At 43.2% G+C, this 26,516-nt stretch overlaps 2 protein-coding genes across 2 annotated transcripts in view; both read left to right on the top strand.

Moving 5' to 3' along the window:
• Positions 1–10,418, top strand: part of LOC120894314 — a 136,260-nt gene extending 125,842 nt beyond the window's left edge. Inside the window, 4 exon segments of the mRNA XM_040296819.1 lie at positions 6,943–7,101; positions 7,187–7,344; positions 7,346–7,671; positions 7,673–10,418. Of these exon segments, the coding sequence (XP_040152753.1) occupies positions 6,943–7,101; positions 7,187–7,344; positions 7,346–7,671; positions 7,673–7,994 (965 nt within the window). The 3' untranslated portion in view covers positions 7,995–10,418.
• A 13,939-nt stretch (positions 10,419–24,357) lies between these two features.
• LOC120900156 (protein CREG1) lies at positions 24,358–26,466 on the top strand. Its single transcript, XM_040306790.1, is given in 6 exon segments — positions 24,358–24,525; positions 24,927–25,206; positions 25,275–25,480; positions 25,482–25,635; positions 25,800–25,811; positions 25,814–26,466. Coding segments are annotated over 5 exon segments (813 nt in total). The 5' UTR covers positions 24,358–24,525; positions 24,927–24,965; the 3' UTR covers positions 26,014–26,466.
• The last annotated feature ends 50 nt before the right edge of the window (positions 26,467–26,516 follow it).

Genomic DNA, 26,516 nt, shown 5'->3' with positions numbered 1-26,516 from the left:
AAGGAAACTCTTAACACGTGTACTGCAAAACGACACTTTGCATATATGCAAATGTGCTTCGGTCAGCACAATCGAATACGCAGCTCGATAGATCGTCTCCGACACGACCCGTGAGGGGGGAGGGGAGGGGGTCGGACACATGGGAACCCACACTGGGAACTTGGCTCCCTGTTGCCTTCCCTGTGTTTCCCCCGGCCACGCTTTCCCGTTCGCTTGTGGAGCGTTCGTTTGAAAAGGGTTTTTCTGTCGTAAAAGCGAAGGGATCAATAAAAAGCCGGCTTCCGACGATGGGTCAATGGTAAATATTGAGCTGCCAGCATGCCCCAAGAAAGCAGCCCACCCGCCCCTGCTCGAACCGCGGTCCCAACCAATAGACCGCCGGAAACTTTTGCACCATGATGCTCCCGCATCTTCCGCCAGCACACAGCACGGTTTCTTCGCCTTTATTTTCGCCGCTTTACCGTCATCTGTGTGTGCAGTACAATGCAGCAAACCTCGGGCACTGTGGCCCATCCGAGTTTTTTTCTTCGCAAAACAACATTCCCGAACCGGTCGGTCCATCGGTGTCAAGATCGATGAGGTTGGCGAGGGGGCAGTTGCGGGCGTGGGCAGTTTTCCGTGTCCTCCGCGTGCCCGTGTCGAGCGGTTCTTGCTGACATACGAAACATTGTGCGAATCCGACCTGGTGTCGAGTTCACATGTGCGTCCTCAACCTCTCCGGCACTGGCTACTGCACCTACCGACCCGCTTCACCGACCGGCCCGATCAGCCACGCGTCTTGATCTTCTCGGCATCCTTGAACGCATGTGTCCACGGGAGCATAAAAGCAGCATATTCAACATCATTATCCATTCTGCTGAATGTGTATGTTTTTTTTCTCTCCTGTATCTCTCCTCGTCTCGCTTCGCACTCGTTTTGCTCGTTATACAGAATATGTGTGCCCGCGTGTGTGTGTGTGTGCGGGCGCTCTCGTTGTGCCCCTGTCACGTATGCTTGTGCATAGAATGTTTTGTAGTGATTTTTGTTTTCTTTTGCCTCTCTCCACCGCCGGGTTGCACTGTCGAGCCACACTTGACGTTTGCGCTACCATCTATTGGGACTGGCAACCGTGTACGCTCACTCGCCTCTTGCTTCCACCTTTTCAACGGTTGATTATTCTTTTTAGCACATTGAAATTTTGTACCTTTTCAAACTGATTCTAAGTGTGCTGTGGCTTGCTTTTTTTTGTTAGCGACTATTGCCCACCCCACAGCCTGATTATCCTTTCAAGAGCTGAGCTGATGATCCTGTGCGGATGGGAGGTTGTTTTTTGCCTCGTTTTGCTTCCCCGCACAAAACCCGTCCAGTCTACTGCGGGATGCAATAAATGCTAACTATCTGGGCAATATTTACCGACCGTTACAGTGTGCTGCACCATTGAATGCTTCGTCGAGGATTAGCTCTTTGTTTGGGATGAATAAGCAGAACTCATAAACACACACACACACGCGCGCGCGCGTATATACAAAGACTCTGAAACACACAAATAGTGGCACGACAGTAAAGATAGCAAGCATGTGCTGTGCGCAAAATTGCGAAGAAAAACGGATTTGTTAGGATAATGCTTGGAATCGCCACGGTCGCAGAAAATGGTTTGGAAAAGTATACCTCGAGAGCGATTCGTTTGTTAAGTAAAAGGAGTAATAAATGCTAAACATGCTACTCCAGCAGTTGAAGAGTTTTTATTCAGTAAGGTAAATGTTTTATACATCTCCTGTGAACTTATACTCTAGCATGGGAAGTAATATGCATTTGGGAATGGTAATCCCATAACATCATAATTACAATCTAGTTTTGTTCAATACAAACTAAAATAAGTGTTGAATTTGTACGTACTATTGTTTTTTTACACTACTAGGGTAAATATACCTAAAGTGGTAGTAGTATCAATAGTGATAGCAATGCACTTAGATACATTCGATAGTTAAACTAGGAGAAATGCAGTTTATCTTAGAAAGACATGTTTTTTCTGTCTTCTGTACAAAAGTATAAAATATAAATGATGCGTTACGTATGGCCATTCCAAAAATTTATTTTTTATGAAGCTCGTTTTTATTAAAATTGCAACTAAGAACAAAACTATGAAACCAAAGATTTTCTCACCACTACTGCTATGAAATGTAATTGATATTCTGTCAGCTGCTCATTGCATTTTGACAATCAATTCAACAAAAACGCAAAGTTTTTGACTCTAGAATTGTTTTTGAGATATTTTTGTTGCCACTCATATCGCTTTCACAACATAAGCAAAAAGATATAAATTTCATCATAATAAAAGAGTATGCAAAGGCCCAAAACTCACATCTCTCCAGGCATTCCCATCCAGGTCTGCTTTTACTAGAGTCGTTATACAATGCTACATTTTATATTTTCACCTGTCAAAATGAAGCATTTTTGACGAGTGAATTGTGCTGAAATTCCATATGTTCACTCATCTACCGCAACTATAGGAACACAATACGAACAACTCAAAGCAAAAGCTTTCACAATTTGCATGGTACTAAGTATTGAAACTTGTATGATAGGAATAGATAGCATAGCGTCATAATATTGAATTTCTCTATTGAATCGAACTGTCAAAATGAATGATTTTGATGTATGAAAATCTAGGATGCAGCATTGTTTAACGGCTATAGTCAACCCTGAAGGCTTGAAAGGGTGTGCTTAATTTGATGTCGATTTTCAATTTTCAATCATGTAGATATGGAATTTTTGACCAATTGTTTGTTCAATTATTACCATGAAACGTATGTCCATTATTGGTTTTTATGATAGCAATACGAGTGCAAAAAATATATTCAAAAAACATTTCCAGGATAAATATCAAACCTATTGCTTTATGCTGCTTTTCCAAACTTTTCTTTATTGTAAATGCATCAGCTATGTGCACTTTTAAAGGGGTGGCCAAAGTACACGAACCTGCGTCAGCAAATCTGTGCTCTAGAAGCACTCATCGTAAAAGGAAACGATCTATGGAAAATATAAATCCCTCATCATCCCCAAATCATTCGCCAGCATCAACCGCATGAACCGGCCAATGGATGGATGCTTTGCTTTAGTACCGCCCGTTTTAAAGTTGCAAACGACACTCAATCTCGTGCTGTCATAAAACAGATTCGCTTGCCGGTCAACGATAATAGTAAAAACGAATCCAAACTCGTCTCTCAACAAACAAAACCACAAACGCGAGCAAAAAGCGAACAAAGCGTATGTAAAACCTCCGTTGACAAATACAATGCGGGTTGAACCGCGCTCTACTGGAGTGGGATAAATTCGCAAAATATGCAAAAAGAAGGCAAGAAGGAAGACCCGGTTATCGATTCACCATTGGAGAGCTGCTGGCTGCAATGAATGTCGGGAGTGGGGTTTGCTCTCGATTATGTGAATAGATTTTAAACGTATTCCAGCTTTGTGCACTTTCTGTGGAAGATGTGGATGGGGTTGGCAAAAACGAGAGCAGTGCTTCGAGTGCCAATTCCCTGCAGGACACACTCAGAGAGCTTTAATCTTACGCTTAACATGGATGAGTGTTTTCCCCTTTCGTTGCGTATTTACTCATTGATCTTAAGCGGTAAACACAAGGAACACGTTTAATCTTGAATTATGTACTGTTTTCCTTCAATTACTATTTTTAATCGTAATTTGTTATAAACAACATTTTTAGTATAGCTTTTGTATTTAACATTAATTCTCTTGAGAAAGTTTCAAACGTTTAGTGGTGTGTTTTGAAATAAATAAATTTAACATTTATTTACATAATAACATTTAAAAAAATGGAACCTCCATTCTGTACTGTTTCGTCTCAAACTGTTTACGCTAACACGAGCTAATGCCCCTAGTCGAGCGTGATCCATTGTCGGAACTGTCCATTCCCGCTTTGGCGATGATAACCTCGAAGAAAAACATAAAAAAAACCAGCACACTACAAACCAAAACCAACTCATGAAAGCTCGGGATGAACTCGAGCGATGAATGTGGAACCCGTCCTGAGAAGGACGCTAGTGGGCAATAAAATTCAAACCCATTTCCTTCCTCTGTTCCGCCACCGAAACCGAAAAAGGCAGCCACATTATGCCTGGTGTGTCCTGGCAACACCGGAAGACTGCCGCAGACAAATGCGACACACATCCATACACACACACACACATTCACCATCTAAACCGCATGGAAGCTTTCTACTTTCGTTTAAAGCTTTTACCTTTCAGCCCAGATCACCGTGAACACACGCTTGGATGGAAGGGTGGTGGAGCAAAAATAACGTCCTTTACGGCTTTTCTTTATTTTCTTCTTTTTTTTCGAAACATTTCCACCTCCGTTCCTGTGAATGCAGCGCCTCTCCCAGGGATGCACCACATCCGGCGGGGAAGCGGAGTGTTTTTGTTTCATTTTCCTGAGTGCCTTCGCCTACCCTTCCATCCATCCATCTGTCCATCGGTCCGCAGCCACTCACTCGGTGCCGTTTTGTTAGAGCTGCTGGGATCGGTTGGACGGATTATGTTTCCTGTTTTGTTCGCTCCGCCCTCCAGCTCACACACCATAAACGGAAAGCTTATATGAGCTTTCTGGAGGGAGAGAGCAAAAAAGTATCCACCCAAAACCCTCAACGTACACATTTTAGCAGTGCCCGGTCGTCATTTGCAGCAAATCCATTGCTCGTGAACTGCGTCAGCCCACACAACACAAAAAACAGCGAAACTAGTTCGCTCCTTCGAAGTTTGCCACACATGTGCTTGGCAAATCCTCGGTATGGAGTGTCTCGCTGCCTGCTCACCCTTCTAGCTACGGTTCATCATTCTTCAAAGACAAAAGAAACGTTGTGTCGGTTTCGGTACGTTTTTGGAGAAAACAAATTCACACCAAAAAACAGACACCGCATAAAACCCACCTTCCACTTCTTGGCCAAAAAGAAGTGCTTCAACTGCAGAACTGCAGCTGCAACGAAAATGAGGATATACGTGAGGGAGAAAAAACCCACACACAGACACATCCTAAACACTACGCCAACGATGCAGAGGTGCTAAGTTATTAGTTTTCCGCTCCATTTTTTGTGTGCTTTTTGTGTGCTTTTGCTACCTCAAACCCAATCCCGTGGGTCGATTTACAGCGGGCATCAAGTGCCCTCGAGCCAGGGAATCGAACGGCTCGAAAATCTGGAAACTTCAACACCGTTTCCCAAGCATGCTTGCCTTCTTCGAGGGTGGAAGAGCAGAATTTATCATCTACTAAAGACAGATGCAGCTATAACCTTCCTTCTAAAGGTTAGCGTCTGAAACGCATCGGATGAGGAGGACGGCATCGTGAGTATCATCTGCTCCGGGTCGAAACCGAGGCGGAAGAATTTAGCGTCTGCTTAGCGACAAACGATTGCTTTCGGGTGCTCGTTTCGTTTCGCTTCGTTTTCCCGCACCCTGCCTTAATGCGGCACCACACCGAAGACGGACGGACCGAACGACCGACCAGGCGCCTCCATGCGATGCAATTTGAGGAGCGGGAAACCCGTACGCCAGAGACGCAAATCGTGCTCATCGTGTCTCAGCGTTTCGAGTGGGAAATGCATAATGGAAACGCTTTTTTCCTTCCTTTTCTTTTTCTTTTTTCTGCGCTCGCTTGCTAATGCATGTGCACAATAATAGTAAATGAAGTGATACCCCGGGTGATACCGAAACGAACGAAACGTACGAAACTGTGGGGAGATTTTCTGCAATGTTTTATTCATTCGCAGCTCAGACCCTCGGCCCCTGCTGTCTACAATTGCTGCCCCGACTCCGAGCACACGGTGCAAGCGTTTCCGGGCCCCGCGGAAGGTTTTCCATTACGTGCAAAGTGTCGGTTTTGTGTTTCGACCCGAAATCTGTTTTCTCCAGTGTGAGGAATTTGTTCGCACAGAATGAAAGATTCGAGTTTTCGTTCGGGATGTTTTTTTTTTATTTGTTTGATCCGAAAGATTTGCTTTTGAGTGTTAAGTGCACATCAAACAAAAGAGATCAGATTGTGTTATTATTTCGAACTGCAGTCCTGTATTCATTAAATTCTTCATCGATTGTCACGGATCGGGTTTTCATTTAAATTAAATTTATTAATTTCATCAGTCGAGTGAATGGAGGAATTCAATAAAATCCAATTCTGTTCAAAGACCGAATCCATCGACGAAACAAGCAAACCTATTTCTTTAACAGCAAAACTTATTTTAAATGTTTTTAAATGAAAATTCATGCTGCTTTAAACTTTCTACTAAAAGACTCAATGCTGGAATTGTAGCTATATAGCTGTAATATACGTCCTTTGCTTTTAATTCATTATTTAATTCACCATAATTTACACTATGCACTGCTATGCATTGTGTAGCCATTATATCAATAATTTATTAAAGCATTAAATATTCCTAATTATTCTAACTTATTCTTTCTTTATTGGCTAAAATATAGTAAGAAAATAAAGGTGAAATGTCCAAAATAATTCTCTATAATCACATTTAGTTGAGCCAATAACCGTTGAACAAGAAACAATTTCAAGACAACATGTCACCAAGCATTAGTGTAATATGAGTCCAAATTATGTTTAAAAGTTAAATTTTCTTTCTCACAACCCAACAAATTAACATAATTCCCATCAACAATCCTCTTATGAATAAATTGCCTCTCCTAACCAGAACTCGATAATTTGTGATCGAATATACAATCAGAGTAATTAAGAGAGCCATTGTATTTGTGAATAAATTATTATTTTTAAATGAGAAAAGATGTTATCGGGAGCCGTGAAAAACATCATTGTTTATAAAACATCGTCTAATTGTGTGGGAATTATTTAAAAAACTAAAAACAACATCTAGACTCTCTTTCCAATAAAGCTCCATTTACTCAATCACTTACCGAAACAAACGCTTCCCCTTGCTTCTACTTTCAGAGGGAACGGAAGGCTTAGGGATACTACCGTTTGCGGCCCTGTTGACCGGTGCCCTCTTCACCATCGGTATCGCTGTCCTGCTGGTCGTGGTGCTTGCCATCCGCCGGAAGCGTGACGGCCACGGTGGTGGCCTGTGTGACGGCAAGGAGAAGCATATAGGTAAAGCAATTCACAGTACACTTCGTCCGCCAGCCCAGTGCAACCGATACTCAGCCAAGCGTCACTTTACTCTCTTTCACAACAGGCATGGACATCACCGTAACGACACCGCTCGAGATGGGCATGGGACAGCAGAAGTACGTCGTCGCCTACACGCTCAAGCAGGGCGTCGAAAAGCAGCCGGACATACTGAGCGCCCAAAAGACGGGCTCGGCTAGCGTGCAGTCGATAAAGGACATCGGCACGCAAAGCTGGGCTCCCCGGTGGGCTTGCGGGGTCCCCGGCCACCGGTACCATCTACGCGACGGGGGGTGGTGGCTACGACCAGCAAAAATCGACCCCTTCCAGTCGGCAGAGCACACTCAAGCGAACGGACGCTTCCGCTAACAGCTACTGTCTGCTTCAGCAGCAACAGCAGCAGCTGAGCAGCACCAGCAAGCAGCAGTACCCGGGCGAGCTGGTCGAGTACGAGAAACCGTACACGAACTACCAGCACACACTGCAGTACAACCACAATCCGCCACCGCTCGTCGATCCGTACGCGTACAAGAGCTCCCCCGCTGGGCGGTGTGCCCGAGGACCATCCCCAGCAGCAGCAGCAGCAGCAGCACCACGGTGAGCCGGGCGTTGCGTCCAATCCTACCGGCTACGAGTATCGTAGCGGCAGCAGCCGCAGCAACAGCGGCAACCTGAAGCAGGCGGCCACCGGCCTGAACGGGGGCGGAAATCCGGAGTACCGATATTCGGGGTCCGAGTTTGTGACGGATCTGCTCGACTTTAGCAGTGCCCCGTCGCCCTCGTCCAGCTCGACCGTCGGGGCGACACTAACGAAGACACGCAACCGTCAGCACATCATCACCGACACGCTGCCCGGACCGGAGAGCTGCGTGTAGAGTGACCCACTCGACAACGAACCGCAACCGAGCGAGTAAGCGAGCAGCGAGTGACGAGCCGGCCAGGCTTACGCTAATCCGGAAGAGTACTTGCACAAGGGCCAGTCTGCTAAACCCGGTCACAGCCGAACCGGGCCTGCTCGTTAACGGGACAATAAAACCCCACGCACGGACGGACGGATTTCTTTTGGCGCGTTAGATTAAAACTACTAGCATGGCGGGCTTTGGTGGTGGGACAACAAAACCAACGCCCGCCGGTTGTCGTTCAAGCGGGCATGGTATGGTTAAGTGTGGTCACACCAGCAAAGGCAAACACCTTTTTAAGGATGATGCTGGTAAACAATCCAAACACAGCCAATTCCAGCTAAATACAGCGATGGGAAGATGCGACCGCACGAGCAGAAAAACCCTCACGCAGGCCGGTTGAACAAAAACCATGTAAGCATGCTTTCCACGAATACAATCACACCCGGCACGGCCCACGGCTCTCATTCGATGGTGCGGCTCAGGTGTAGCGACTTTGTGCAGCGAAGAATAAATAGACAGTCTTCCATTAAGCAAACGAGACAAAACAAAGACAAGAACCCACACACACACACGAGCGCGCGCACGCCAACGCGGCGTGATGGTAGAAGGGGCGTCGCTGTAGATGATCTGTGTGCGTAAAAAGAAAAAACAAAAAAGGGCCCTCGTTTTCCCGGCTAGGACGAACTATGTTACGTAGGCAATACATGTGTTGAACAAAAACGGTTAGGTTAATTACTTCGTTTGTAAATACGCGTTGGTTGGTGAAGGGGAAGAAGGAAGCAGCATCGTTAAACGAGCAGATATGTGGACTGATAATGTAAATATTAGTTGAAAGCGAGTTTTTTTTGTTTCTGTTCGAATGCTAGAGAAATATTTGGTTTTCGCACGTACGGTGGAGATGATTAGCATCCATTCAACGGTTAGCAAGAGCCGGTAGATGATTATATAAAAAGGTTGTTTAACTATTGTTTTGTACTACTTGTTTCATAAACAAAAAAACTCTGGAACTTTGTGATGGGGCAGCAGTTTTGTTTTGGAAAACCTCGCACGTTTTTGCAGACATTTAGCAATCGTTATACTGATAGACTACTCCCGAGAATGAACGTTGTTTTCCAGCGTAGTGTACCACTTAGATAAAGAAAAGGCCCCAACGCATCTACACACACACACACTAGCATATCCAAACCAACAATAATATCAACCAAACGCTACCAACCATATCGATCATATCCCAAACTTCCTTTTCCCGGGCGCTAGATGTACACTAGCGCACCGCCTATATCCTCAGACTGAAGAAGCTACGGTGAGAGGGAAAGCGCGTGTCGGATCATTTGATCGTTTCGCTTGTTTTCTCAACCCAATCCTGAGATGTGACACACTCACACACACATACATACACGACTTATTATCTGTTAACAGGAATGGCTCACATGGAGTTGTCATGAATTTATCCCGGCCCGATATGCTCTTTTTGTTAAAAATTGCCGACGGCATCAATATTGTAAACAGGCGTTATTAACACCTTGTTAAAAGGCAACACGCAAACACCGCGAAGCATCCGTTAGCGTATGGTGTGGACAGGAATCACACGTGTAAAAGCAACAAAAAAGCAGCATTAACTCGTGTCGTAGCTAAATACAGAATCGATCAAAAACGATGTTGTCGTTGCTTTAAGGATCCGGCGGTCCATGCGCGAAACCCCTCGATATCTCCCTAAACAACTAGTAAATTTGTACATATCCGTCTAGAGTGAACTGTTCGTGCTCGTGCAGCAAGACACTGCTGGCACATTAGCCAATAGCAAAAAGCTTCCCGAATTGCTATCCTTTTTTCTCTTGTAAATATACTGTAGCAGGGCCATGCTTTCGACTCGTGTAACGCGTGTACCATATGACCATATCCTAAGACATTTTGTCAATCCATTAAGACCAACTCTCGCAGCGTACGGTGCGGATGAAACGAGAGGCGTTGTTTACGTGGTAGAATTATCGATGCCGCTCGTTTGCGCCCAGCTGCAAGTGTGTACAGATGAACCAAACGCATCGTGCGTGCATGTTCCGGACAGATCAGTCGGCCTCAGTTCCCCTTTACCTGTACATAGCTATGTTTAAGCGACGGGTTCAGCCACCGCCGAGCCTAAAAATCCTTCCGGAGGCGCCGCAGGAAGTACGCAAACGTTTTCTTCCGTTGTAGGAGCAGCATAGGCAAACAAAATACGGCATGCAAAAGCACGAGTCTTTATGAAATGTTGGTGCGAAATGAGCCCTTGCAAGCAAGCAGCTGACTCGGAGCAGTTTCGCATTGTCTGTATATGTGTGTGTGTGTTTGTGCAATATACTGCGACAATGTGTACGATGATGAGTCAATAAAACAATCTAACTAATTGTGTTTTTTAAATACTTTTGCCTTTTATTTCGTGTAAGCTGCAATACGGAAAGAAAAAGGTATCACAAACCATAACTGATAGCGATTGTGTGTGGAGATCCTGTTATCTGTTACATGTCCTTTGAGATAAATGAAACGTTTCATGAAATATTTCCGTTTTTACTGGTGATTCGGTGCACGGTTCGGAATGACGTCGAACTCTTCGTCCACCTTTCGTTTTAAAGCACTAAAATCACTAAAGCTTTCCTTAGCGTAGAAAGCTTTAAGCTCAAAACAAATGAATATCCTTGCAAGTATATTATGAAGCTCATAAAATTGCATTCAAGTCTTTAAAAAAGTGTGTTTGTCTGAAAACTTTTGTCTGAAACTCTGAAAACTTTCAGAAACCACAGGTAAAAAGTTTGCGTGTAAAATACACTACTTTTTTTATAAATACAGGTAATCCCAAACATACGCAATGCTATATTACGCATGCTACATACGATATGCTATATTTGACAGTTCTTTGAGCAAATTGCATTGATTTGACATATAAATTGTCAATTGTAAAATAAATTCCTTTTGGTTGAATTTCAAAACCGTTTTAAAAGGCACAAACTTGTAATATTCAGTTATAATCAGATCAAATTAATTATTTAGTAGCTAAAACTAAAACTACCAAAAAAATATCAGAATCTACGTAGCCGTGACGTACAGATAGGTGAACGCACTTTTGAAGTCGTCCCAGAATTCACCTATCTTGGGTCAAAGGTCCGCAACGACAATAGCACGGAAGCTGAGTTGCGCGCAAGGATGCTGGCTGCAAACCGGGTTTTCTACAGTCTGAGAAATCAGTTCACCTCAAAGAACCTGTCGCGACGGACGAAGCTGGGACATTAAATCACATATATAGTACAGGTACTCACATGCACCTCTGATACATATACATTGACACTGTCCAAATCTAACAAGACCCTCTGAGCCGCGTTCGAGAAGAAGATGCTCAGAAGGATACTTGGCCCCGTATGTGTGGAAGGACAATGGAGGATCCGCTATAATGACGAGCTATACGAAATATACGGTGACTTCACTGTCGTGCAGAGTATCAAGCTCGCCAGGTTTCGGTGGGCTGGCCATGTTTACGGGGTGTCGTCCGTTTCCATCCGTACAAGTCTTTTAAGGCCGTCCACATGGACAGAAGAGGCATGGTAGGCCCAAACTGTGGTGGCAAGATGGCGTGGATTCGTTCGCCATTAAGATCGGGATAACGGATTGGCCGACGAAGGCACGAGACGGTGAGCGATTTCGGACACTCCTGAGGTAGGCCCAGACCGCAAAGCGGTTGCAGCGCCGGGTAAGTAAGTGAGTAAATTTTAAAAATAAACTATTTTAAAAATAATTGCACAGTACACTGCATTTGGGCACAATATTTTCCATGTTGAATTTATTCAGAAGAATTATTATTACTCTTTCATTGCATTATATCTTGATCTATAGTTTTGACGATTGCCTTGATGGCCGTACGGGGAAGATCGTCAATTCACACAGTAGTACTTCAATTCAATGCATCTATGAGTACAGAAGAAAAACGACATGCAAACCCCGTTTTCATTAAGACCGTCGTGCTGTCGGTCCAAGAGGACACCGACCCTCAGAATTGAGTGCCTTAAATTAATTTAAAATCTAATAAAGGTACAGTGTGTGTGTTTTTTATTTGTTTTACAAGGAGGGAGAATTTTCGAAAGGCTCCCGTTGTCGCACGGATGTTGACATAGGGTTCTTACCAAGTGGAGGGGTTTGGGCCACCTACCGTTCCCCATTCACCTTTCACCTTTAGGTATGCTTCTTGGGGTGAAGGGCTATGCATTAGCATTGCATCTCGCTATTGCAACATGGACCACATTCGCGAAACAGAATGACAGTCCTGGAGACACTCGTATTGCCACACAAAAACATAAAAAGTACGCGGTCACTTGAGTCACAGGCTCACTTCAATTCGTGCACAAACACTTTCATAATACGCACAACACTTTTGTAATCACGCCCAAGTCGTTGATCCTCTTTCCATGAGGCTAGCAGCTTCAACAGCATCGATCGTATGCCGTTTGATATGACGATGCCACGTTTCAGCATTCTTCAACATTAAGTCGATCAGGTTTGCTCCGTTGAATGATGTTCCGCACTTTACGGTGATTTTATGACGTTCCTCAGCAAAACGAGGACAATGAAAAGGCACATGTTCTGCTGACTCCACGATGCTCACACACGCTGGGCAGTCTGGGGAGCTGGCGTGACGGTACTTGTGAAGATAACTCCGGAAACACCCATAGCCGGAGAGGAACTGAGTGATGTACAAGTTAACTTTGCCGTATTTTCTACTCGTCCATGCAGTGATGTTCGGGATCAGTGCATGTGTAAAACGCCCCTTTGTTGGCAGATGGGAACCATACTTGCGATCACACAAACTGCCACGTGAGATATTGCTTTGTAGACACAAACAACTCTCATAGCTAGCAACCCATGCACTCTGTTAACCAACTGTCAGTCCTTAACACCAGAACATGTGCCCAGATCGCAGCGTTATAACGCAACCGTGAGATGACGTCAGCTAGGAGTCGACTGCAGCTACTCTTAGGCCCTCCAATGTTCGGCATTATTTTTATCAACGAGTGTGCGGCCTTAATGACATTGTTACAGGCGTACTCGACATGCTTCCGGAAACTTAAGCGGTCATCGATGATCACACCAAGATATTTTAGATGACGTATCGACTCAATACGTTCATCGCCAACCTGGATACTACCTGACTTCACTGTCTTGTGGCTACTTATGATGAGGAATTCCGTCTTTTATGGGCGATTTCTAACCTCATTTGTTGCATCCACGACGCGATTCTACTTCCGGAGTCGGATGTGAGGAGTTCAATCTCTTCTATAGACTCACCAAGAACAGTGAGGGCAATATCATCAGCAAAACCTCTCACTTCAGCTCCTGTAGGAAGCCCTAGAGTCAAAACTCCGTTGTACATAACATTCCAGAGAGTTGGACCCAAAATCGAACCCTGAGGAACGCCAGCGGAGATGCTCTTTTTTTTAATGCCCTGATCTGTGTCGTATAATAGCATACGGTGATTCAAACAACTTCCCAGCAGCCTACAGAGGTACGGTGGAACAGATGATGGAGAGAGCTGCATGTATGGCCTCCCAGTTGGCACTGTTGAAAGCATTCTTTACGTCAATCGTAACGATCGCGCAGTCTGTTCTGTTTCCTGTCCTCTTTTGTGGTGTGTGTGTGTGTGTGTGTTTTGTGTGTGTGAAGCTGTCCGGAATTTGAAACAAAACATGCGTAATAAAAATATGAGCTCGACACTGTTTGCAATATCTATCAAAATATCGTTGCAATTTCACGAGTTCACAATTTTTAGAGTAAAGTAGCAAGTATTTTACTGTACAGATAAAATTAAAACATGATTTTAATTAACTAACCTAACACCTTAGTTTTGATTCGATACATTTCAATACCATCCAAACACTTCTTTCACATTGTTTGTGTTCACCCAATGAACACACACCAAGCGGCGTACATCACGGTAAATGAATAGTACGGTTCTTCTCCAAAAAGTAGCCGCCAAACGAGCAAATAGGGGAAATTCAGTTCATCACACCACCACGGCTACGAACTCTAACCTTTCCACGGGCTAAGCGGCTCAGAGCACTAGCCTTCCAGGATTTCCCCTTATTACTAAGGGTAAGCGCAAAAGCGAGTTTAATACTGCCCCTCCGTACATGTTGCGCAACATTTTTACTTTTTCACTCCTGATGATGAAAACAGTGTTGCAATGATGATGATTCTGTCCAATGAGCGAGAGCAGCTCATTGTGACAGCAAAGGATAGAGAAAAGGAAGTTCTTATCGCACTGGCACAATGGACCGAATTGCTTTAGAATAGCGTTATAATTATGCTGAAACTATAAAAATCGAGCAGAACATAAATTAAACATTATGACACACTGCAACAACATATATACCGACAAAACTTTAAAAATCAGTCCAAACAATTTAATTCCGTTTCGTTTCGTACAAATAAATTTCATTTGTCCATATAATCGATTACAATGAATCCGACCGTTACTGTTTACCATTACCGTACTCAGTTGCATTCTGCATTCCAGGAACTGAGACCCTTGCTTGATCCTTTCCAACTACGTACAACGAGCGCATCCACACGAAACACCCATACAAGCGCCAGACTGCATGCGATTTGCATTGGAAATAAAAACAAGAAATCTACAGCATCAGCAGCAGCAGCAGCAAACGAACACAATGTCTACAGCGTGTTTTCGTTCTGTTCGACTACGAATCATACGCAATGTAGTCAGTGGGGCAACAAAACGTGAACAAGATGGTGAACCATCCCCCCCCACCCGGTGGTAGCCGAACTTTTCCGCTGCAACTGGCGCACGAGGAAGTGTGTGTGGCCATTTCCTCGTCTACTCGCCTGCCTGTGCCCAGAAACCACCGTGAGGTAAGCCCGACCGCCGAATGGTCGTGCAAAGGTGTGAGAATGAAACGAGCAACAAAAACAAACCGGCCCGAGAAAAACATGGCCCTGCCACGGAAAGTTGCCAACTCGCATCCGGGTACGCCGGGAACACCGGATACGTGCACTGGTGTGCCACGTGCTTGAACGTTGAACTTGAGACGCAAGCACGACTACGACGGCGACACGAGAACAGGTGTACAGGTGTATGAGAAGGTAGTAGCAGCAGCAGACCTTTGCGGGCCCGTTGTGCTAGACAAATAACTCGCACGTCCAGAACCGATCGTCCACCTTCCACCTTGGCAGATCTGCAAGTCGGAATTGGAATGCAAATTTGAGCACATTCGGTCTCGGTTGCTGCAGAACGTACCATTTCCTCTCTCTCTCTCTCACGCCCACCTCTCACTCGGAATCGTACGTTGTGACGTTCTATTGTTTGTGCTTTGATTACGGGCACGATCCCTCGTGGCATACTACCACCCCCAATGGCTTCGTCCGTCCCCTACTGGCAGGACACGTTAAGGCAAAACAAACTAACATGCAACATGCGGTAAAAGTTTTCTTTTTATCCACCCGTTTATGTTTTGAGCGTTCTGTAGTAGTAGTTGTTGTTGTAGTAGTCCTGGTCGTGATAGACGTAGAAACAATCGCTGATGCATCATTTGTCATCATGGGTTTCCGAGCAGTCTATGGATTAATCCTTTCCCGAAAATTGCCTCTCGGACTGGAAAGTAGATTGTGCGGTGCATGATATTTTGAAGGTTGTTTGTTTTTTAAATTTATGTTGGTTTTTGTATAAATGTTCTTTGTGCAAAATTCCAATGATTCCTTTTACTCAAAATGTATAACTAATTGAATAAAATACATTTGAAACTGCAACTTCAACAACTAAACTTATTTACAGCATATTTGTATGTTCCTGTATCATCTTTAAATTTGAATTGTAAATGTTTCATCATCAATTATCAGGTATAATGTGAAATTATTATGGCCGTTCAATTATTAATCAAATAACGAATTAATTGATGTTTGAAAATTGATTGAATGCATCATGATCGGTTTCTGGAGCGACAACCTTTCCCCGGTACTGCATTGTTACTGCAGTTCACGGTATTGCATGTTTATCGTTTATAGTTTTTCCGCATATTACGATTCGCCAGAAATTGATCATTATGTTGATTTACTACCACACAATCATCGAAAATCAATGAAAATTGCAATCAAACAAGTATCCGTTAGAACTTAACACTTGGTCTCTTTCCTCGAATGCGAATGAATGAATTTCAATTCCCCGTCGATGTATGTTATGCTGATAATCAACATACATACTTGTTTTCATTTCATTTCCAATATCCGCCAGCAAGGCTAAATAACGAAGAATTAAAACTAACTAAATCATCAAAAAAACAACAAAAACAATCAAGAATTCATTTCGAATTTCGATACGTCATTTCGATTGATACGAATGCTTTTAAGATAAATTAATATGAAAATTATTCAACAAAATCAGCTATAATTCACAACACCTTGTTTCGCACCGAATTTCTGCCTTACTTTCCATTAGCAATGAGAAAAAAGAGCAGCAATTTGATAATTTCTACCTTTTAGAATATCTCACTTAAAAATGATGGTTTTTACATAAATTTCGGGAGCAATTGAAGAATGAAATTTCAAATATTAATCTTGTCTGCAAACGAGCAAAAATTAAAGACTTTGTTGCAGCTCTTCTACTCTCATATTTGATCAGCACTTATACATTATCCACCTATTAACTTTAAACAGCTGATTTTAAATTAAAATTAATCTACTCACTGGTACTTCATCCCTTAGAGAGCTATTTTCTGAAAAGAAAACGAAAAGAAAATTCATTTAAAAAGAACCTCTTGTGCATCAAACGGTAGCTGTAACTGTGCCCTACCACCATTTAAAAAAGTGCATTAACAATTGACAATTGTAATACTTTTCCCACAGCGTCCGAACAATCACCTACGACCGTTGGACAGTCCCGCACACCCGGTCCGTCACCGGTACCGGGCGAGATTTATGTGCATTCCTGCCGCACGTTCCAATTCGCGGTACGACGGGAGTGCAAACAAGAAAGCAAAAAAAACACACACACACAAACCTCAAAGCACACTTCCGTAGCCGCAGTGCAATCGTTTTGCCTAATGGTCGGCGGGTTTCGTTTGTCCTGAACAAATCCCTTTGCCTGCCCTCCTCGTGCGGTTCCACTGCATCTCGTGTGTGTGTGTAGTAAAGAGAAACTAAAAAGTGTAACGCACCACACTATCCCCGTACACAGACGATAAGTCACTAAAGCTTTCGACTCGATTTCTTTCTTTCTTTTTTTTGTCGAGCTTGATTCGCTTCTTCCCTGGTTAAAATGGCTAAAATCAAAAGACCATAATTGGAAAAGTTTTGTAATAAAAGAATTGCAAAGTGAAGTTGGAAAAACAAACTCACTCACACACACAGACAGACACAGAGAGAAGCTACATGGGCGATTGCATATGTTCAGAAGAGAAGGGAGGGGGAACCCCATATCAACCACGTGATGGATTGAATATGTTGTGGAATCGATTCGTAAACTGTCCACAAGACTATTATGATTGCAGCTGGGTGCAAGTTTTGACAGCAGGGTACGAAGGCATGTAATTACTGTAGGTTTAGATAGGAGTAAGTAATAACTCAAATCAAACCAGACATTCATTGGTGTCACTTGCTTGGTTGGGAATGTAATTCAAACTATGAGGACGCCTACAAGCAATTAAGTTTATTCCGGCAATTAATATACATTGCTCAAATGATGCTAATTGCTAGTCTCAGTGTGCTGTCCGGTCACGCCTGCATTCCATTGACTAGTCATCAAGAAGACATGTGTTGGATTTCGATGAATATTGTTACTTCAGAGAACACATATCTTCCTTTCAAAGCAACAAACAATCTACTACTGAGAATAGCTTGTCTCTGAGACAATCAAACATTTGCAAGTAGTTGCACAACTTGATAGAACGTCTAAATCCATCTCGTTCGTTTTCAATTTTCAAAATTATGGCAGAACTGTCCTATGAATTCTTAGAAAACACACCTACACTCAAACGCTGACACAAACAGCTGCCTACCTCACAGGTAACACTTTGACCTGTGCACAGATGCTGCAAACGGTCTGAAATCAAACCCATCCTACCATGCATTTGCATGCGAACTGGCCAAAGCTCGTCTATCAAGAGGATGGATGAAAGATTCCTATCGTGCTAGACACATTGTCGATTGATTTTTTGTTTTGTGTTGATATTCGTTGATCAAATCAGATCAACCAGACAACCGTGGCACAGCTTGTTCTTGCTGATGAGGTTTGATTTTTTTTTTTGGCTAATCGGCACGTTGTTACATTTGGCAACCCCACGTACATCGAGATTCCGTGAAATATGCAAAACTTTGTCAAAACCGCTTGTCAACAACTACGAGGCAAAACTGCTACCACTGCAAACGAGAATGCACCGACTCGTTGGTGCAATGGTACCGTATACGCTTTATGGATGGCTTTTGCTCGTGTGTTTGGGAAATGAAAAATACTTCAACCATCATGCAACATGCTGATTGGAATTTTGAAAACGGGAAAGCAGTTGAGTTAAAAGTGGGTTTTTGTGATGATTTACAAAAACTCTGTTTGGCACTGAATTCACTGGCATCTCAGTATTTCAAAAATGTATTCAGTTACCAGTGCCTTTATCCTTGTAAAAGCATTAAAGCAATTTCTCCATCAAGTACTGGGCGTCCCCATCAGTAATACGTTGCACGTGTCATAGCAAATTAAAAACATTTTTTTTACATAGTGAATGATAATTAGGAAACAAATAAAGTATAACATATGCATATGTATGGAGATATTATCATTATAAAAAAAGAGATCAAAATCGTGAGTATATATGTACAAATGCTGAATTAGTGAAACACCAATCATCACACTGTCTCAACCGAACAAATATCGTTTGGAAATATTTTCTCATTCCGTAAGTGTGAATTACGAACTGCATTGTACCTAAATTTTGTATCATAACGATTTCTAATCTATCCAGTAGAATTACTGACAGCAATCAACATCTGCAACCGTAGTCTCATTTTGGTTTGTTACTTGTTTAATATTCCATGTTCAAAATTGTTTTACTTTATGTTTTCGACATAAAGGCTATGAAGGATAGATATATTCAAATAATGACCAAAAATGAGGCAAACATTTACTAACATTTAACTTTTATGTCATATACGGTGGAATATTTTAAAAAATACGGAAAAATAAGGTCAAATAGAGAATAGGCTCGCCGTGGTTATTAGAAATATAGTGCCAACGCTATAGCCAGTGTCAAATATACTACAAATACTTTTAAATTAACAGTAATTGAGAACGATTGCATATTTACAAAGTAATCATTTTTTTGAATAAGCTTATTGATTTGCATTTTTTTATTGCTTTTAATGTATATTTCTGCGGTGCGATGCTAGAATCAGTAGAATTTTAAACCAAAGCGTTCTACGTATCAGGCGCCTCAATATCATGTTGATATTCTCCTACAACAACGACGTCTGCTGTAGTGTTGATGTAGTTAAAAATGAGTTATTCATTACTTGGAAACGTAATTTCATCAACTAGGCACTACGCAACCACACCGAAAAGCTGAAAGCAGCCATATTTCATGCTCAACTTAAACCAATTGGTCCATGGCACATGCATTTCAACAACTGAAGCCCGTCGTATTGCATTGATTTATCTCAAATTACAGTTAATTAATTAATTTTAAATATCGCTTACATGCAATCAATTTCATTGCAACGGTAGGTCATCCCAGTTCCATAAGGGCCTAAAAAATCAAGTAACGCTAATTGACGCATAGTTACATCGAAACCATCAACAATTCCAATCACAACGGTTCAAATTAACACGAGCAGCTGGAAACTCTACGACTCTTCGGATGAGATCGTAATCATACACGAGCAACGATAGAGAAGCGAACAGTTATTCGTTGAACATGCTATTTGTTTCTCAAATATGTTACTATAACATCTTCCTGACAATCCTATAAATCACAATCAGATAAAAAAAGGATATCAAACCATCAAGCGACCCATGACTGCCGCCAAACATCCGGCAACGACCAGTAAAACCTGGTTAAAGTAAAACACTTGTCACAAGGATCGTTTCAAAACGCATCCGTATAATGTAGCCCTTCCACGAAGACACCCAAATGGTACTGTTAAGTAGGCCATGCTTCTTCTTTGGAATGTTGTAGCTTTATTTTCGTAAAATATTTTGCTCTTTCCGCATAATGCGCCTGTATCTATGCTACATAAACAACAGAAGCATCGCAACGTACAAAATCAACATGCTTTCTCGTTCTATCATGTTGATCTTGTTGCTTGCGTTTGTTTTGTAATGGTTCCTTTTAATCTTTCTCACTACTTTTAGTCTTTTCATTTTCTTTTATATCCATCTTACTTGAACTGTTATTATTGGGGGGATTTTCAGAATGGGTATTTCACTTAATCAGCATAATAGCTTATTTTTGAACGCTAACCCTTAATTCGAAACATTTTGTCGTAAGCCCAACACACAACATTTGCTAATTTTTATTGAAGTGGCTATCTACAAATATTTACCCACAACTTTTGTGATATATTCATCCCAAATTAATTGCTCACCAAAATGGCTGAGCTCTCCATAAATCATTTATTCAATAACGCAATTCTACCCGCCGAGAGGATGCTCCCACAAGTGCACACACGCGCGCTACTTACCTGAATGCCACTGCAAACATTATTGTTGCAATTAACCCATCCATCTTTCCACCGTCACAGAAACTATTCAAAAGTGCTCCAATCCACCGCGACTGGATGCAATGGGGAATGGAGCATTGCCGTCGGGTCGGGAATCGTGTCGGTACCGCCGGGTATCAACTTTGCCGCGATAAAACCATCCATGTGCCCGGTACACTTTAGATGCGTACCGGCGATGGTTACCTTTTTTCGGCTCGTTGTGCTCGTCCCTGGGTGACGATGAAATATGCTAAAAATTTATGCATAATTACCTTCACTCTATCTTTTCGCTACGTAGTCGGGTACCTTTGCTGCTTGCGCCAGTGCGTTGTACGCCTTTTGCTGCTGGGGAACGTTCCTGTCCGTTGGTTGGTTCGAGCTGCAGGCGAATTGGGTTTTCTGGTGCACAATTTATGGTCGACCTCTGTCGGGCTGGTCGCACGGGATGATGCTTCTTCGGTTAGCAATTTTATTATTACGCTGCCAATCGCTCTCTGCCGCCGGAAGCCGTTTTCTTAATCCGACTCGTGCAATTGAACGCACGCTGCGTGGGAAGTGGAAAGTGATGGTCGTTTTTTGTCTTTTTTATTTATTTACTCTCTCTCTCTTTGCGCTGATGAAACGCTTTGTTTCGATAAAATCGTTTGAATGTCACAGATTTTGTGTTGCTTTTCGTGGTTGGTTCCGATGCACGACATTTTAATATCATTTATTTAATGCATAAGATATAGTTATTTGAAACCGATATTTTTGTATTAAAACAATTTTAAAACTGAAAGTAAAAGTTGAGTTTATAGAAAAAATAGAACTATGAGTTAAGACACATTTGGACATGAGAAACAAAGCAAATATAAAGGTAAGTAAGTATGAGGTGAGTAAATAATTAAGTAAGCAAGCATATTAGTAGAAAACAGATAAGGAAACAAGAACATAAATAAATAAGTAATTAAGAAAATAAGAAAGCAGGTTAGTAAGTAAGTACTTACTTTAATAGACAAGCAAGTAAAAAGAGAGTAAGGAAGTAGATAATAAATTAACCAATAAAATAAACAAGGAAGATAATAACTAAGTAAATGAGCACATAAATAAGCATGTTAGTAAGTTAGTAATCAAAGAAAGTAAGTAAGTGTGTAAGTAAGTCAGTAAATAAGTATGTAAGTAAGTCAAAAAGCTATACCAACACAAAAACCAAACATAGCTCGCGTCCACTTACCATTATTGCTGCAAACACGATACAACAATCCAGTGCTGTTCTAAAAGTAAAGAAAAGCCCAAAACACACAATAGCCATTGCCCGCACAATGCACATCGTGCGTTATGGGGCCATTTCCCTGTTTCGATTTCAATCGATTGGAAAACTAAAGTTTTATATCCCAATTAAGGGACAAACTTTTGCGCCCGACAGCGATGAAAATCCAGCCCACTGCACTGCACTGTCGTATTCGGAATCGAAACGCGCACTCAAACAAATTGAAAATTGAAATCCTTTTCCACTAGCCAAGCCAGTGTCAGCTGCATTCGAAGGCGAATTGTGTCCACCATATCATATCGCTTGCTGCTGCTTCCTTGCGCCGACCAAGTGGTAAGATTGGCCTCCGATCCGATGAGCTGCACGGGCAACAGCGTATCTAACTTTTGCCAACTCACGATACCCGGTATGGTGTGTACGGGGGATGTGCGTCCAAAGTAAACACCAATGGACATTGCTAAAAAGGACATTCTTAACCGTGGTGTACACGAATATAGGTACACCGGGGCTTCGGGGCATCTGTCCCGTGCTCGCGTTTGGTTTGGTTTGGTAGCGTGCTAGCGCTGGGCAAATGGCAATACTACCAGCGAAAGGTGCGGGAGAAAAATCAAACGGATATCCGGACTCGTTACCGGATCCGGTGGTAAGCGAACTGGCCCTGATCAAACATGTGGAAGCCGGTGGAATTGGTAGCAAATTGAAACAATCGTTCGCCGTGCGCTCGCCATTGCTGCACACTTCCGGGCTTTTCATTACCGTCTTAACGGATGGCGAGGTTCGTTTGATGGTCGTACCGTGGTGGTGGCTGTATCGCATCACGTAACCTGTATTTATGAGCATTTTATATCGATTTCTTCCTACGATCATTGGGCGATTTATTTATATTGCTTTTCGGTTTTTCGATCACCCGCGAGTTCCCGGAGATCCGGTAGCTTCATTGGAATGGTGTTGTGCTGTTTTATTTGTACCACCGGTCATTTTAAAATCTAACAATTAATCGACCAGGGAGTGCCGGTTTTACAAATTTTCTTTAATAAATTATTTTACGGTGTTATAGTTAGAAAGATAGCTTTTTAGAGATAGATTAGAATTCAATACAATAGTTCAAGAAGAGTAAGGAATTGAATAAATGTTTGTAGCTGGAACCATTTACTATATTCCAATATTCAATACCACAATACCGGACCAATCAATAGAATTTAAATTCTGGGTAACGTCGAATAAACCATGGAAAGAACCAGAAAACTATGGGAAAATAGAACCCAGAACATCCAGAATTTTTGGGAAACAACTAAAATCCTTGGGAAAACTCTGTATCGAAGAAGTTGGCCACCAGTTTGTGGCACCCAGCAGACTTGTTGCTCTTAAGCCAAACGGCTTGATGGCGATGTTTTTCTCGGAAGATGACCAATGCTATCTCACTGGTGTAGCTACTATGCTCCTGCTATTGCTTTAATGCTTTGTTCAAACATAGGCACTAGCCTCTTCTGCTCCGTGCCTAATTCTAGCTTCTCTAAAGCAAGCCACCGTCTGTGAAAGCTGATCTCTTACTCTTCCAAATGATGCTTCTTTTCCTGAATCAAAACGGCACGAAGTCCCCGAAGCCCTCTCCCAAGTACCAGCCTCGGGCCCCAACGTCCATCGTTCTGGGGCCCTTGTCGCTAGTACTCTGTCCACTATTAATACATACTGCATACTACAGACTAGCGATCTACGGCCCCTAAATCGCCAGGGCCCTAGGCGACCGCCTAGACCGCCTACCGTTAGATCCCCACTGGTGGTCAGATACGTGGGTATCAACACCAACGATCATTACTCTAATATCACTTGGTTCCGTTCTGATGATTCACATTGGAGTTTAATGTTTAAAAAATCGCCGTTCTATTTTTAGAGACGCATAACTTCAATGCGAAACCATACAACAGTACAGAGGGAAGGGGAAAGCTCTTAAAGCGAGGAAAATTCCAATGTGTAGCTATCTCACGAACAGATGGCGCCACCAGCTTTTTGCTATTTTTAGAATGCATCAGTCATTTGCCGTTTGGTAAACGAAATATTTTAGATTCCTTTTAGTTACGAGCTTATGCCGTTTAGAACCCGTTTAGCGGTCGTTTAGTGGATTTGTGGCACTTGGGTTTAGTCGTACAGAAACGTTGCTTCTTTTTCTTTTGAGTGTTTTCCATCAGTGTATTACTCATCAGTGTGTAAATTTTCCTAAATTTACGAACGCAAATGCTTTAAACGACCCTGTTAATCTCCTGCTGAACAACAAAGTTCGCTGGACAGCAAACTTTCTTTCTCTCGCACTGACAGAAGCGCGCCCGCGCCCGCGTCTGTGCACAACTGTCAAATCACACTGACCTGACACAACCCGCTACTTCTCGTTGCGATGTTCTCATTTCACAACAAATAACAGCAGCAACAACAAAAACACGGCACAAGCCAAATCAAAAACAACTGGAACGAATCGCACCTTTCGCATTTAATCGCCCATTCTCGGACCAGGCGGACATTACAACTTATTCCAGAGGCCGTAAAGAAGTAAGTGTAAGGCTCTAATTTGTGCTAATCGTTCAAGTGAAGGTTCCGTTCCTGTTGTAAAGCGCATTTCACTCGCCCTTCCTATCCCGCCTTCCGCCTACAAAAGAAAGGCAAACAAGTTCTGACCTTCGTGATCGCGAGATCGGGCCTGCCTTGTGTGTGTGTGCGCGCGCGGAAGGCAATGGTGTTGTGCAAATGTGCAACGCTTTATCACACCCGACGATATCTGCGTCATAAGTCCGGTGGTGGTGGTGCTTCGGAAACAAAGAAATGCGCGATCATTTCCGTCGCAAGATCCAACAATGAATCATCGCGGGGTGTGGGGTTGGAGAGCGATGGGGCATGTTGCAATGATTGATTGTGAATGAAATAAAAATGCAGCTTTTTCGTGTCTTTCAAAGGTAATACTCAAACAACAGGGAGCAGCATACCGTGCCATCATGACGATTCCGTCGGTCACGTACAAACAGTTCGGCGAAACGGTGGCCCCGGTCGCACCGGTCGGCACCAAGCGATGGATCGTGCTGTACATCATGGTCTCGGCAATACTGCTGACAACGCTCGCCTGCTGGAATAACCTTTCCGGCGGGTCACTGATAGAAATGTTCGAAGACGATAGCGATGCGCCGCCACCGCACACCGAGTACGCCAAGATGGCACGCTACCTGGTGCATAAGGCCGGTAAGCCCGAATCGTAACCATTATCGCTGCATTGTGTTTTCTCTACAGCTCTCCATTCCCTCACACAGAATGGGTTTCGATGGGCTCGCTCTCGACGGTGGACGCAATCAAGGGCTTCCCGATGGTGAACATCATCTCGGTGGCGGACAGTGCGCGGAGCGAAAAGTCCACCGGCACGCTGTACTTCTACCTGACCATGCTCGACTACACCGCCCAGGATCTGGACCGGGACAACCGGCTGACGGTTATGCTGACGCTCGACCAGGACCTCGTACTGCACGCGCAACGGTATCGATCCAATGGAACCGACCTGCGCCCGCATCATGGTCTCAGGCCGAGCGGACAAAATCGAGAACGGTACCGCCGAGTACGCGTTCGGCTCCAGGGCCATGTTTAGCCGCCATCCGGCAGCGCAGAAGTGGATCCAAAGTAAGTTTTGAAGTGGGCAGTTCTCTTTCAATTGGGAGGGAATTCTAATCGCATTCCGCGAAAAGACACTAACGCCCACTCCTTATCAGTTGTGTGTGTGTGACAACCTCCACCTTGTCTAAACACTTGCTTTGCTTCTCCTTTCACGCGCCGGGTTTCTCCAGCCGATGGGCATAACTTTTCCTCTGCAAGCTGAACATCACGCAAATCGCGGTACTTGACTTTTACGGCGGTCCGCACTACGTTACCATGGCCGATTACCTGGCAGCGGATCCTGATAAGCGCAGCAAAGCCGCTAGCAGCAGCAGCAGCAACATCAGCGAGCGCCAAATTCCGCCCCGTTTTTCAACGACCGAGGGCACGACGGCAACGCCATAGGGAACTGCTGATACGAAATGATGATGCACTTGACATGGCGTTGCGAAAGGTGTTTTTGGAAACCAGGGAGAAAAGTGATAACGATAGCGAAAGAGAAATTAACCGCCTCTTGTGTGGTGCGCGCAAACTAGAGCCTTAACGTAATCAGCATGGAAGAGGGCATGGAAGAATGCATTCAACAAAACAAAAACTGCACCAATTCGCCGGACGGGGATTTCGAATGATAATACGACTGCCCCATAGGAGGGGAAAGCACAACCGCATTGCATTCGAACGATGCGAAAGCACACAGCGCGAATCCATTTGTGATAAGTGATAACGTTTGCAGTAACGGAAGACGTTACTGTTTTATTAGAACAAAAAAGGGGAGGGTTTTTAAAAACATTTTAAGAATTCGATTACGATTGAAGCAATAAAGTTTTATTGGGGACAGATTTTCATATTTAAAAAAAAGACAGTTGCTTTGCATGACTGTTGGAAAAGAAAGAACTCAGCATAACAGG

This window comes from Anopheles arabiensis, chromosome 2, assembly GCF_016920715.1.
Source record: "Anopheles arabiensis isolate DONGOLA chromosome 2, AaraD3, whole genome shotgun sequence".
In the NCBI taxonomy this organism is placed as follows: domain Eukaryota; kingdom Metazoa; phylum Arthropoda; class Insecta; order Diptera; family Culicidae; genus Anopheles; species Anopheles arabiensis.
The sequence above is the reverse complement of the archived record's forward strand: the minus strand, read 5'-3'. Positions and strand labels throughout refer to the sequence as shown.